Source organism: Chinchilla lanigera, unplaced genomic scaffold (assembly GCF_000276665.1).
Source record: "Chinchilla lanigera isolate Chin_1 unplaced genomic scaffold, ChiLan1.0 scaffold00005, whole genome shotgun sequence".
Classification (NCBI taxonomy): Eukaryota; Metazoa; Chordata; class Mammalia; order Rodentia; family Chinchillidae; genus Chinchilla; species Chinchilla lanigera.
The window spans coordinates 33,501,286-33,513,372 of NW_004955406.1; the positions used below are offsets into that span (position 1 = coordinate 33,501,286).

General features: G+C 34.4%; 1 protein-coding gene across 2 annotated transcripts in view; it reads left to right on the forward strand.

The window, feature by feature from the left end:
* Positions 1–473: 473 nt before the first annotated feature.
* The window catches only part of LOC102022667 (complement factor H), a 79,986-nt gene continuing 68,372 nt past the window's right edge, over positions 474–12,087 (forward strand). Inside the window, exon 1 of one of the 2 annotated variants that reach the window (XM_005375113.2) lies at positions 474–846. In XM_005375113.2, the coding sequence (XP_005375170.1) occupies positions 789–846 (58 nt within the window). In that variant the 5' untranslated portion in view covers positions 474–788. The remainder of the gene's footprint in view (positions 847–12,087) is intronic. The other variant, XM_005375112.2, reaches the window with a different exon arrangement.

Genomic DNA, 12,087 nt, shown 5'->3' on the forward strand with positions numbered 1-12,087 from the left:
TTTCTGGGAGACAGAGGTCTTGACTTTGACCAGGACTTGACCCAGTTATTTGTCACATGAATGTCTTAACTTCAGTATTCAGCAAATCACTTGCTTACTTTTTTCTACACATATTGTACTTCAGTACAAAGTTTAAGAAGTCAGCATTTCAATTTCTTGAGCCAGTTGCTCCACCCACATGCATAAACAATTTTTAGGAGGCTAACTTCATGTCTTCCTGGAAAAGCAAGGTCCCCAGTCAGCCAGTACAGGATATGCTCTTGGCAAAATTTGCTTACATTGTCTGGGTGTTGGTTGTGGAAACATTGCTTAAACTGAAGTTCTGTAAATGATTCTTTAAAGAACTTGCCTTATTTTCTGTTCCGTGGTTGACACAGAATAGGCCTGAATAGTTTGAGTAATTGGAGGGTTTATGAAATCCAGAGCCCAACGCCAGCTGTTCCTGCGCACATGCCACAGAATTTGAGCTCATTCCAAAGGAGAACATGCCTCGGTTTACAAGAACAAATCAAAGAACAGAAGCAGAGCATTAGCATTCAGTGGGAGTGTAGTAGGAATCTGGATCAAGCTGGCACTGCTGGGGCTCCTCGTTTGTTTTTTCCATTTATTTTGCAAAAGCTTCTGCTGGGAGGAGCATCTGGTAATCCCCTATTTCCTCTAGAGGAAGTTGTATCTCAACTTCCTTTACAAGCAAGTATTTTTCTTGCAGTAATCACAAGTTTTAGCAGAGAAGAACTGGACAGTGAGATCTCTCCCGCGAGTACATTTATGCCTAAAACATCCAAAGCATGAGGCTGCCAGAAAAGATTATTTGGTTTATATTGTGGACTGTTTGTGTAGCAGAAGGTAAGAACAGTAAACAAGAAAGACTCTTTCTCCCCCATAACTATATGATGAAACATGTTCTGATGATGTTTTTCACAGTAATTTTTGTCTAAAACTGATTTAATTAATCGTCTAAGTAGCTTAGTATTTGAGTAGTTTCTGACATTTGTAAGCATATAATTGGCCTATTTGAGTGGCATATCTGATTATTCATCATAATTTTACTTAATGTAAAATTTTTAAAATGTTTTAATAATGTTTCTGAAAACTAAAATCTAGTATAGTCACTTCTTTTGTCATTGTCATAAAATATAAACTGTTTGCTTAGAAGTGTTCCCAAAATGCTTTTTGTGAATGTATTACCAACTATGTGGATATACATAGTGCACAAAAGCCTTTAAGTCATATATGATTGGATTTATGTCAGGTTTATGCTAACTTGAACTTTAACTCTTCCTAAAATAATTTATTATTTATTCTTATGGTTTTACAAGTCTTATACATAAGAATTATTTGTATCATTAAAATAGAAAGATTATACAAATTTGAAACACGATTGAATATGCAGTATTTGTAACATCTAACTTCTTCAATGTGTTTCTTTTTTCTTGTGATTGTATATAAGTTTTACACTCTCAGATTGATCTTTTGGATCAGTAATTGTGAATGTTAGAGTTTTTTCTCTGGTTTCAGTAAAACACATTCTGAATTTATTATGAAATTTAAGTCTATCAATATTTCTCAGTAACTTAAAAATTATCATCAGAGGAAGTTTGCTATTCTAGCTCATGATGGGTAATCAAATACTCTCCCAAGACCCCAAATTTTCAGAGGCAGTACTGTGGTTATTTACCTATATGGTGGGATTAGAGCTATGCACTATCCCAATTGCTTTCGATATCCTCTCTTGCCCTAAAATACTTTCCATGTTGATGTTTCCATAAATTCAACTAACACATAATTTGCACGGGATGACAAATACTCTCAATAAATACTTTAAGCTACTTAAATTTAGTATTACTGTACTCTTCATAATTTACTGTGAATGATTATAATCTCATACCTTCCTTGCAAAAAGTTTAGTGGTAAGGGTGGAAATAGATGATGATGAGGGTAAAAATAGTATGGATAAATTCTGGAAAATGAGGTCTTTCTTCCTGAATAGAGTAAACCCTTGGATGAAGTGGTACAGAGAGGGACCAAGGCAGAGAAATTTCCCCCAGGCATGTTCTGAGACTAAGAGACAGGCTAAGGCAAGCCTTGCTAATTGTAAATTTAAGTTTACCCAGGCAACGAATATGCTACTCTTCAGCCTTCATATAAATACAAAATATTTTAAGAACTAAAAACTAAGATTATGTTATGGTAAATTCCCACATAAAAGTTCAAAATAAGGGTAGCACGTAATCTTTGCTTTTGGCCTTTGACTGTTAAGGTCTGATTCTGAGTCTAAATTGATCTGTTTTTATTGGCTCAGTCTCTTGCTGTTTTGCAATTTCTCATTCTTTCCAGCAATGCCTCCTCCACCTCTGCACACACACCATCCCCCACCCAACTGGGCCTTTGAGATTCTGCCAACCAACCAATCTATCCTGTGCTCTGTTAACCAACGTGTACCTCACCCATTTCGTCACTTTAATAAATCTCAACACAGTGCATGAAAATGGCATGAAGCAACTGGAAAAAATAAATGCTACCCTTCCTTAAAATTGTAAGGAAACTTTATAAATATGATTCAGAGGAAGTTAAATAACTGAAAAAGAAAATCACTATGCATTAATAAAAGGAAAAGAGCAAATAGATTTGAAAAAGTGTTTTTATTTGTTTTGGCATTTTAACTGAGGAAGCCAACTTTCTCATGAATCTTGTTAACTGGAAATATAATAGATAGAAAAGCGATTTGTAGGAATGCTCCTTCAAAGGTTGCTGCAAGTGTATTTTTAGAGCTACTTTAAAAAGTATCACATAAATTCAAACTTGGGATATATGAACCAGCTGTATCATGGAATTACAGAAAATAGAGTTTCTGGGTTCGTGCAGTAGAGCTTCCAAGTGCACCAAACAACTGTTTTCCTCTGTTATGTTTCTGACACTGTCTACTAATGCCCCATCCATACTGACCATAATCTATATGTATAAAGGAAAGGGTGTTCCCTTTGTTCCTTCCTTCCTTCCTTCTTTCCTTCCTTCCTTCCTTCCATTCAGTGATTAATTTTGGATTTCTAAGTGCTCAATGGTATAACAAACACGTCTCAACAAGTCACATAGTGTAAAAGACAAAGGGAATGAATATCATATTTTAGTTTATTAATATTGTATTTTATCATGTAAACTTGTTACTGAGCTAAGGAAGAGATGCAGTACTATAGAATAATTCAAGTAGAGAAGGTAACTGGAATTGGATGGACTATAAGTCAGGGTGGGCTCGGGAAGTTGCTTTGTAAAAGATGGAATAAAGAGAAATAGACAAGGATTGAGATAGCATGTTGGATAGTTTTTGAGGGTGAATACAATTTAGACAGATGAGGGAAACAAAGAGGATGCATCCCTTAAGAGTAAAGGATCAAGAGTGGGGAGGTGAGATAGGATAGAAAAAATAAAGTCAAGTAGAAAAGACGTAAGGAAAATTATTATTTTAAAATTGTACTTTAGCTGGGAGTGGTGATGCAGGCCTGTAATCCCCACATTTGAGAGACTGAGGTGGAAGGATCATTGGATGTTCAGGGCTACCCTGGGCTATATAGTGAGTTCAAGACCAGCCTAAACTACATACCTAGATCCTGTCTCAAGAAATCAAAAATAAAAATAAAAGCAAAATAAAATTGTACTTTAAAAAAGAATGCAACTTCAAGACACAGTCACCCAAGGTTATCCATATCTATATACCATATTTTTTTCTCAGGAGGTTTGCTTTATCTTTGAGGTTCATCAAACGCAAAAGCTCTTAGAGATACTACAATCCATACATTAGCTTAGCTGAAAGATGAAGGACAAACCCTGCCTTAAGATAGGGAATAGCTTCAAAGGTTTTGAAGAATGTGTTTAGGGAAAACAGATCATTCATTCTTAAAAATATAGTAAGTTGGGCCTGCCCATTTCACCTTAACTTTGCATAGATTCATAAATTCCACAGACTTTCAACCACTAAACCAAACAAATATTCCCAACCCCAGACTACAGCGCATCTCTCTTCAGGTCTTGCGTTTTATTTTGTGTTTGTGTGCACTTTAAACCTGCCTAACAAAACCTTTGTAAACCTCTCAAACACCCCCCAGCCTAGACACACACACACACATACACACACATATAGAGTCAAGGGAAAACATCAGGTTCATATGCACATAATTAAAACCAGTCTGTAAAACAAGAGGCCTTCTCATCTCCATATTTTTAATTCCACCATCAATTCAATTTCCACCAGTTCTAAAGGTAAAATTTGGTACAATGTGTGCTATTTTTCTTTCCTTTCCCTTAAAATGTTTAACTCCAAGGTCAGTTACTCAGATGCTAAATTGCTCCTGCTGCAGGACTCCTGGGTCTCATCTTCATGTCCCCCCGTGGCTCAGCAGCTTCTTCTGGGAGCCAGCCCAGCCTGATAAACTTATTCTATAAATGCTGACAATTGATGTTAAGAGGCTAAATTCTGAGTGGAACAGTAATTGGCATCAGGAAAGAGCTGTTCAGACACTACCCATTTCAAAATAATTGATGGCAGTGGAATCTAAAGCTGTGTCCTGATAGTAACTTGTTTCAACCCTAATTATGTCATACCTGCTGTTCTGCTCAATTTCTTGTGATTGTTACTGATTCTCCCATTTGTACTTTATGATCCCAGAGTGATTGTCATGCTCTCTTTTACTATTAAGAATTCTGAAAAGAAATTGTGCAATCATCTCTTTAAATTTTAAAACTATAGCCTCATTTTTTCAAATGTTTATGAAGTGCAAATTAACTCTATGTTTTCCTAGATCTTATTTTCTTAAAAACTTTCTTATTGCAACTAAAACCTTCTTTACAGAGCTTTTTATTTTCCAAACCACTGTTACTCTAATGTTACTTACAAAATAGCATGAATGCATTTATTTTTAAAAGCTACTTGAATGATATCATATGCATGGATATAAACAATATTCACACATAACAGTGAGAAGATAGGAAAGAAATTTCAAGCAAAATATTAATTTTTGCTATTTATTTTGTTCATCTGTCTTATTTTTTTCTTTAATTTTATAATTTTGGCTTATAATGTATTCTACTGTCTACTAAGTTAAGCAGTCGATATTTTAAAAAAAAAACCTACTCTCTTTTCCCAAAATAATTTTAGAAAAGTTAAAAATTAAACAGAGAAAGCATCTTTAGTTTACCCAAGCAGTCTCATACAAATTTGATTGAAGTGTTCTCAAACATCTCAATTCTTCATGATTTATTTCATTTGTAGAACACTTCAGATAACTGTTTGGAGACATACTAACCTGAAAATAATTAGCTCTTTCATTTATCAATATTACCTCTTTAAAATCTGAAAGTGAAAATAATTGGTAAGTGACTGTTATCAAAGTATTATAGCTATTTGCCTTTAACTGTGACCCAAATTATGCAAACACTGTATTTCCCTAGGGTTAACAAAAAAAGATTCCTATTCTTGTTCAGTAGTCAAACCCATGAAGAGTCCTTACTGTTGTACTCAAAATAATTTTATATTGGAAAATAAAATCAAGTAAATAAAAAGTTTACTGAAGCAGTGTAAACAGAATTAATTGGCAATTAAGTAACTGTAAACACAAAAAAAATTCATTGTTTAAATGCAAATTAATAGTTGAATGTAAGAAAGCTGAACCCTCTCATTAACTTGGGATAGGAAACAAAAGCCTATCCATTTTTTTAAAAATCTTTTAAGATGAAGCATTCCTCAAAAATGAGTTTGTGCCTTTGAACACATTTTATGGTACTTATTTACTTAACTGTACTATTTTGTCGAAAACCACCAACTTAATTCAGATAAATATTGTTGTGACAACTTGAATACTTGGACCAAAATAAGTTTTTATTGTCTGATTAGAAATCTGATTTAACTGAACCTGAACCCTTGATTGTCAATTCAGGCACATAAACAGTGTGTCATAAGACATGCTTAATTATTGTTGTAACTCAATATGGTGAATCATTACATATTTTTGCTATGAGTTGATAATCATGCATTGGTGCTTAAAATAAAAAATAGACAAGAAGGTATATTTGAAGGGAAAAGACCTGCATGTTAAATATTAATGAAAAACAGATTATGCTTAAATCTCTCTCTCTCTACCAATTTTGCATGCTTAGAGCTGGTAATCTGAACAACTAACTTGAAGACAACAATATGCAATATAACAACCATTGTTGAATTCCTCCCATCTTGATTAGTGAAACTTTGTAGTTTGTAATGTTTTTTAAAAAATTATTTTTTATTCTTCTTAATTGATCAGTCTTACATCCTTACATCTGGTAATCAGAACAACTTCGTTGAAGATAACAATATGTACTGTAACAACCATTGTTAAATTCCTATCATCTTGTTTTCAAATTCTGTATTGTTTTTATTGGTTTTTGTGTTTTGTTTTTATCTTTGTTGTTATTTTGTTTCCTTTTCTCTTTAAAATAAAAAGAATTTTAAAAAAAGAAAGAAAGAAAAACAGAGATGGCCCTCATTTTTAGGAAGAGTACAGTTTAAAAAGAAGGGAATAAAAGCCTAGTGGATGGAGTCATAGTTAGTTGTGTGCAGTGTTGTGAAGGAAATAAAGCAGAGGTTGAGGGAATAGAGGTGGGATCAGTAGGGAGTAGAGGTGCGGTGGACTCGCCTGGGGACCCCCACACTTGAACAGAGGCCTGAAAGACAAGGAAAAGCCACGCATCAAAAGTCTGCAGTAAAATATCCCAGAAAAAGAAAACCTTAGAAACAAAAGATCCAACAAAATATAAATGAACCAGCCTGGCTTTGGCGCAGTGAGCAAAGGAACTCGGGACAGAACAAGATGAGGGAGAGTGGCGAAAGCCGGAGGAGGGCTTTGCTTCCAGGCCGAGGTGAGGAGTTAGGAATCCTTAGTAAAAACAAAATTCAGAGATGTGTAAATCACAGCGCTGATGTGATCCCATTTGTGAAGCTCACTTGTAGCTGTATGGAAAACGGCCAGGCAGAACAGAAGAGCTGAGCCCTGGAGTTGAGTTAGGCGAGTTCAGGGTTAAAGTGACAGAGGGTGCTTGAACTCAGGTTCTGGGAACAGTCACAGAAGAGTGGGAAATGCAGTGGAGGTGATCGTTTATTTTCTTACAGATCAAAAGATGCTATTTCAAATTGATGAAAAGAAGCACTAGAGTACTAAATAAGAGGTCATCAATATGAGTGTTCTTTATATGACACAGTAAACATATATACACATAGTAAATATTGTGAAGAGCAGATATTCAGATGTGTATCCTTGGGGGCTGTGGATTTAGCTCAGCGACAGGTGCAAGGTAGTGAGTTTGGTTACTGGTACTGGAAGAAAAGAAAAAGTGTATCTTTGTCACTGATATCAGGATGTTAAAAACGATTAACTAAACGTGAAAAATTTATCTAGAAATATAATGATAGGCAGAGAAAAAGCAATGGGAGGTCAGAGAGTCAGACTCTATGGCCGCACTACTCTTTTGATGTAGGCAGTACTTTAATAAAAAATAATTTAAATCAAATAAATTGATATATTTGTGTCTCTTTTTGTTGTATTAGCTTAACAGAAGCAAACTTCAAAATATAGGTCTTAGCAAATATTTCTGTAGTCACAGTGTTGGATCTACTTTTGAAATTTAACATTTTTCCAATGACAAGGACACCATAAAGTAGAGCTGAATTTTGAAAGTGAAAAACACATATTTCGGCCTGTCGTTAAAGAGACAATTTCCATGTGAAAACATGGGCATGAAATTTAAAAATCAAAACAAATACATCAGACTTTTGATGCTGGTAGGGGTAGGTGGGTGGGGGCTGTCTTTTTTGTTATAGGCTACGAGCACCATCTAGTGGAGAAATTTTTGTAATTTAAATTATGAAAATCAAAGCTGTAACATGGCATCCCATACTGTTTTCCACAAGGTCATAACACAAATGTGAAAAAAATGTGCACCATCTTCAAAGAAAAATTAGTGCATATGAAAATCCATGCAATTATTTTTGTCTTTCATAAAATACAGATGAATATTGTTATGGCTTATATTTAGATGTCCCCCAAAGCCTCATACAATCATTGATGGGACTTCTTCAGAGGTGGCTGGATCTAGAGAGTGTGACATTAGAACTGATTCATGGTACAGTGCTAGGCTCAAGGGCACTAGGATTAAGGCTATGAGTGCTATCTGTCCTAAGTAGCCTGAATAAGGTAAGAGGGGCAGAAAGACACTGTTAAGTCTCGGGTTACTTTTCCTATATTGTGGGCACCATGAACTGTTCTTGCCTGTGATGCCTCTCTGCCTTGCCATCCTGCCTTGGAGCCAGCCGATTATGGGCTGAAACTTCTACAAACTTTGAGCTAAATAAACCTTTCCTCCCTTTAACTTTGAGTGTCCAGTATTTTCTCTCAGCAATGAGAGAGAAATAACTATGACATACAGCGCTTTTATGTTATGAAATGTTATAAACCATTTTTGCATGGATACTTTCCACAATGAAATTTAATTCAGTTAATTATGTTTTTCCCCTTGCCTATTAAAAAAGAAATTCCAGGAGACAATCTTAAACCGTTATTATAAAACAAATAGCAAAGGGGTTTTCTTCATTAAAACAAAGTGCACAGCTCTTACCCAAATCCAACCACACTGGCATCGTCAGCTCATACTTCCTAGCTTCCAGAAATGTGACAAATACCTTGTGTGCTGGCGCCTCTGCGAAGTTTTTATTGGAACAACCCTAACTCACTGAGATAGCAGTGCACATCTTCAACCTCACCACACTTTGCTAAGTTCTTTTTCTGACGCGGTGATTCTGATCCTCCCTCTCAACGTGGTTCCTACCACTTTACTTTTTTGTCAATATTGAGATTTGTGACCTCTCTGACTAGATCTTCCACATACAAAATTGTTATATGTTTCTTATTAATCTTTTCGTCATTACATAATGACTTTTTTCATCCTCACATAATGCAATTTATTCTCTGATAAAACATATTTTAGGTATGAGTGTATGTACACATGCATAAATTTAAAAACACTTAAGATGTTATGTTTATCACATTTTAGTCATTTGCTTTTGTGTAGCTTTACTCATGTACATCATGTGCATCATGTTCCTTGTCCTTCATTTCTTATTTCATCCTAGACCTTATATCCAGAGTACGTATAGGGTATTTTTATGCCTTAAACTCTGTTTTGCTTGATAATAACATAGCAGTGTCAATTTTATTTTGTTAGTATTTATATGGATAATAATTTCCCCCTGTTTTCCTTCTATTGGCTGCCACCTGCAACTAGCTTGTAGTGCTATTTTTAAAATTTAGTTTGAAAACCATTGCTTTTTAACTGGAACATGTGATCCATTTCAATATAATAAAATTCCTGATATATTTGAGTTTAAATCTAACACCTGATTTAATACTTTTTTCTCTATTTGATTCTTGTTTCATGATCTTTCAGTTTCTTGAGCTGCTAATTTTCACTATTTAAGTGGCCTTGAAATTTATCTCAATTCTGTTCCTGTAATTTGGCAATTAATCTAGAAATTAAAACATGCCTTGTTTTAATTTCTTAGCCCATTTGGACTGCCAAAACAAAATGCCATGTGAATTGCTAAAACAGACTACCATTAACTGGATAGCTTGTAAGCAACAGATGCTTATCACAGTTCTGGAGGGTGGGGAGTCCAAGATCAAGTTGCCAGCCAATTCAAAGAATAATAAAGGCTGACTTTGTGACTCATAGATGGCACCTTCTAACTATGTTCTTTCATGGTGGAAGGGATCAGGAAGCACCTTTTATGAGCTAACCACCTCATGAAAAACTCCATCTCTTAATATCATTACATTGATGATTAGGTTTAAACATAAAATTGAGGACAAGTATTGAGACCATACCACATGCCTTTTTAACTTATAAATGTCTAATTACCTTATCAGTCAGAAGTGAACAGAGAAGTCTAATCGGGTCAGTCAGTTGATATATTTCTATCTTTTTTAAAATCACCTGGCCTATGGCTTTCAAAATTGGTTATGGAGATGCACAATTGTGTTAGGAAATTCAGAAGACATCTCTTTTTAAAATTCTCTTCAAAATAAAAAAAGGGTCTGGACTTGCTGCATTAGCTCAAATAGGCTATGAAGTAATAGTCAGGTTAATGGTCGTCCTTAACTTAATGATTATACTCTACATAGTTTCTGGTAGTTTACAAGCAGGGCTTTGCTGTTGAAAGCAATTGTTCAGTTTTCTTTTAGTTTTGCGTAGTTTTTTTTAATAAATAGAATTTTAATTTTAAATACAGTACTTTCATTAACGAACTTTGTTCCACGATTCTGGTGGAAATGGTCACATTTGTGTTCAGGCAGGAAAGGTAGCCACTGTCCCATTTGTCACGCAGTGCAGAGTTTGCAAACAAAAACAAAATTTTGCCAAACGTTTGTATTTGTGGACTAAATTGTCCACAAACAAAAGCATTCATGAACGGAGGCACCATTGTATTTTAATGTGTATGTGATTTTTTCTTTTCTTTTTTCTTTCTTTCTTTTTTTTTTTTTTACTATTTGCTTTATTCTGTAGGTGTTATTTTTCTGGTATTTAATCATAATGTTTGAAAACTAAGTTATGTCGCTCTGCTGCAGTGAAAAGACTATCAAAAATCATAAAACACTGTATATCTCAAAAAAGCTAGAAGAAAGGATTTTGAGCGTTCTCACTGTAGTGCAATGGTAAATATTTCAGAGGACAGAACATATTTATACTGACTTGAACATTACATTATATATATTGAAACTTCAGATGTCACTCCATAAATATGTGCAATTAAGTGTCAATTTTTTAAAAAGAGTGTTGTCTCTACAAAGAAATAACCGATTGTAGAAATAAACATGGGTAATCTAACTTCATTGGTTTGAGAACATAATCTGGTAACTCATTATGGGCAATTTTTATGTTTTTTCAATCAGTTACAACTTTTTTAAAAAGAAAAACTCAAAAAGACTAGTAAGCAAATACGAGTGTGCAAAGCACAAAAACAATAGTGAGCTAAAAATGAAATCAAATATAGTGGGTAGTTAAAATACTATCAGAATGAAGTGGCTGTATGTTTTCTCTTCAGTATTTTAAATGTAACTTCATTATCTCTAGATTTGGTGTGCCTCTGTGCTTGTAAACAAAGACAGGATTCAACTTCATTCTCTCTTATACAATGGTTATAATTGTTACAGTAGTTTTCAGTCTAAAATTGTCAATCAAATTCACAAAATACAATAGACAGAGCCACTGCTAAAGTTACTTAGCTCCACAGCGGGGTAATGGGCTTACCAGCATGCACACCAACAGATTAAGGGAAACTTCACACACTAACACAGCGTCTGATGGTTCTACCCCTGCATGGAAAAGTTTTGTTTATGGAAAATTGGAGCTGATGAAAATGTAGGTCATATTAATGTAGAATAACTACAGATTTAGGGATGATTTAGGAGGTGCTGAGCTGCATCTCCAGTCTTTTTATTCTATTTTGAAACAAGTTCTCACTAAATTGTTCATGATGACTTGTGATCCTCCTGCCTCAGCTTGCTCAACCCGTATATGTCACCAGACCTGGTTCCTTTTCAGTAGGTGGGATTATAGGCTTCCAGCCTTGATTTAAATATTATAGGAATCACCTAGAACCTGGAAGCTGACTTGTCCTCTCATTGTTATTATTTGCTGCTTTTATTTTCTCTAGAAATAATTTTTTTCTAGTTGCTTCAATTTGAAATTGATGGAATTTTACATTATCATTTAGAATTCACTATTTGAACATATAAGTCAAATTTCATTAAAACTAATCATATATATTTGAGTTTTCCCTTTTTGGTTTTCATATAATCTTTGTATTTTAGGAGAAATAGTGAATCCATTCGCTTTTATTTTATAGATTAAATCTAGTGTCTTGTTATTTTTTTTTTTTTTAAAGATAAAAGGAGGGAAACATTAACAGACATACAACATATCACAAGCACAATACAGACAATACAGAGTTACAAACAAAGTGGTAGGGAATTAACAATGGTGGTTGTATTATATATTGATATCTTCAAA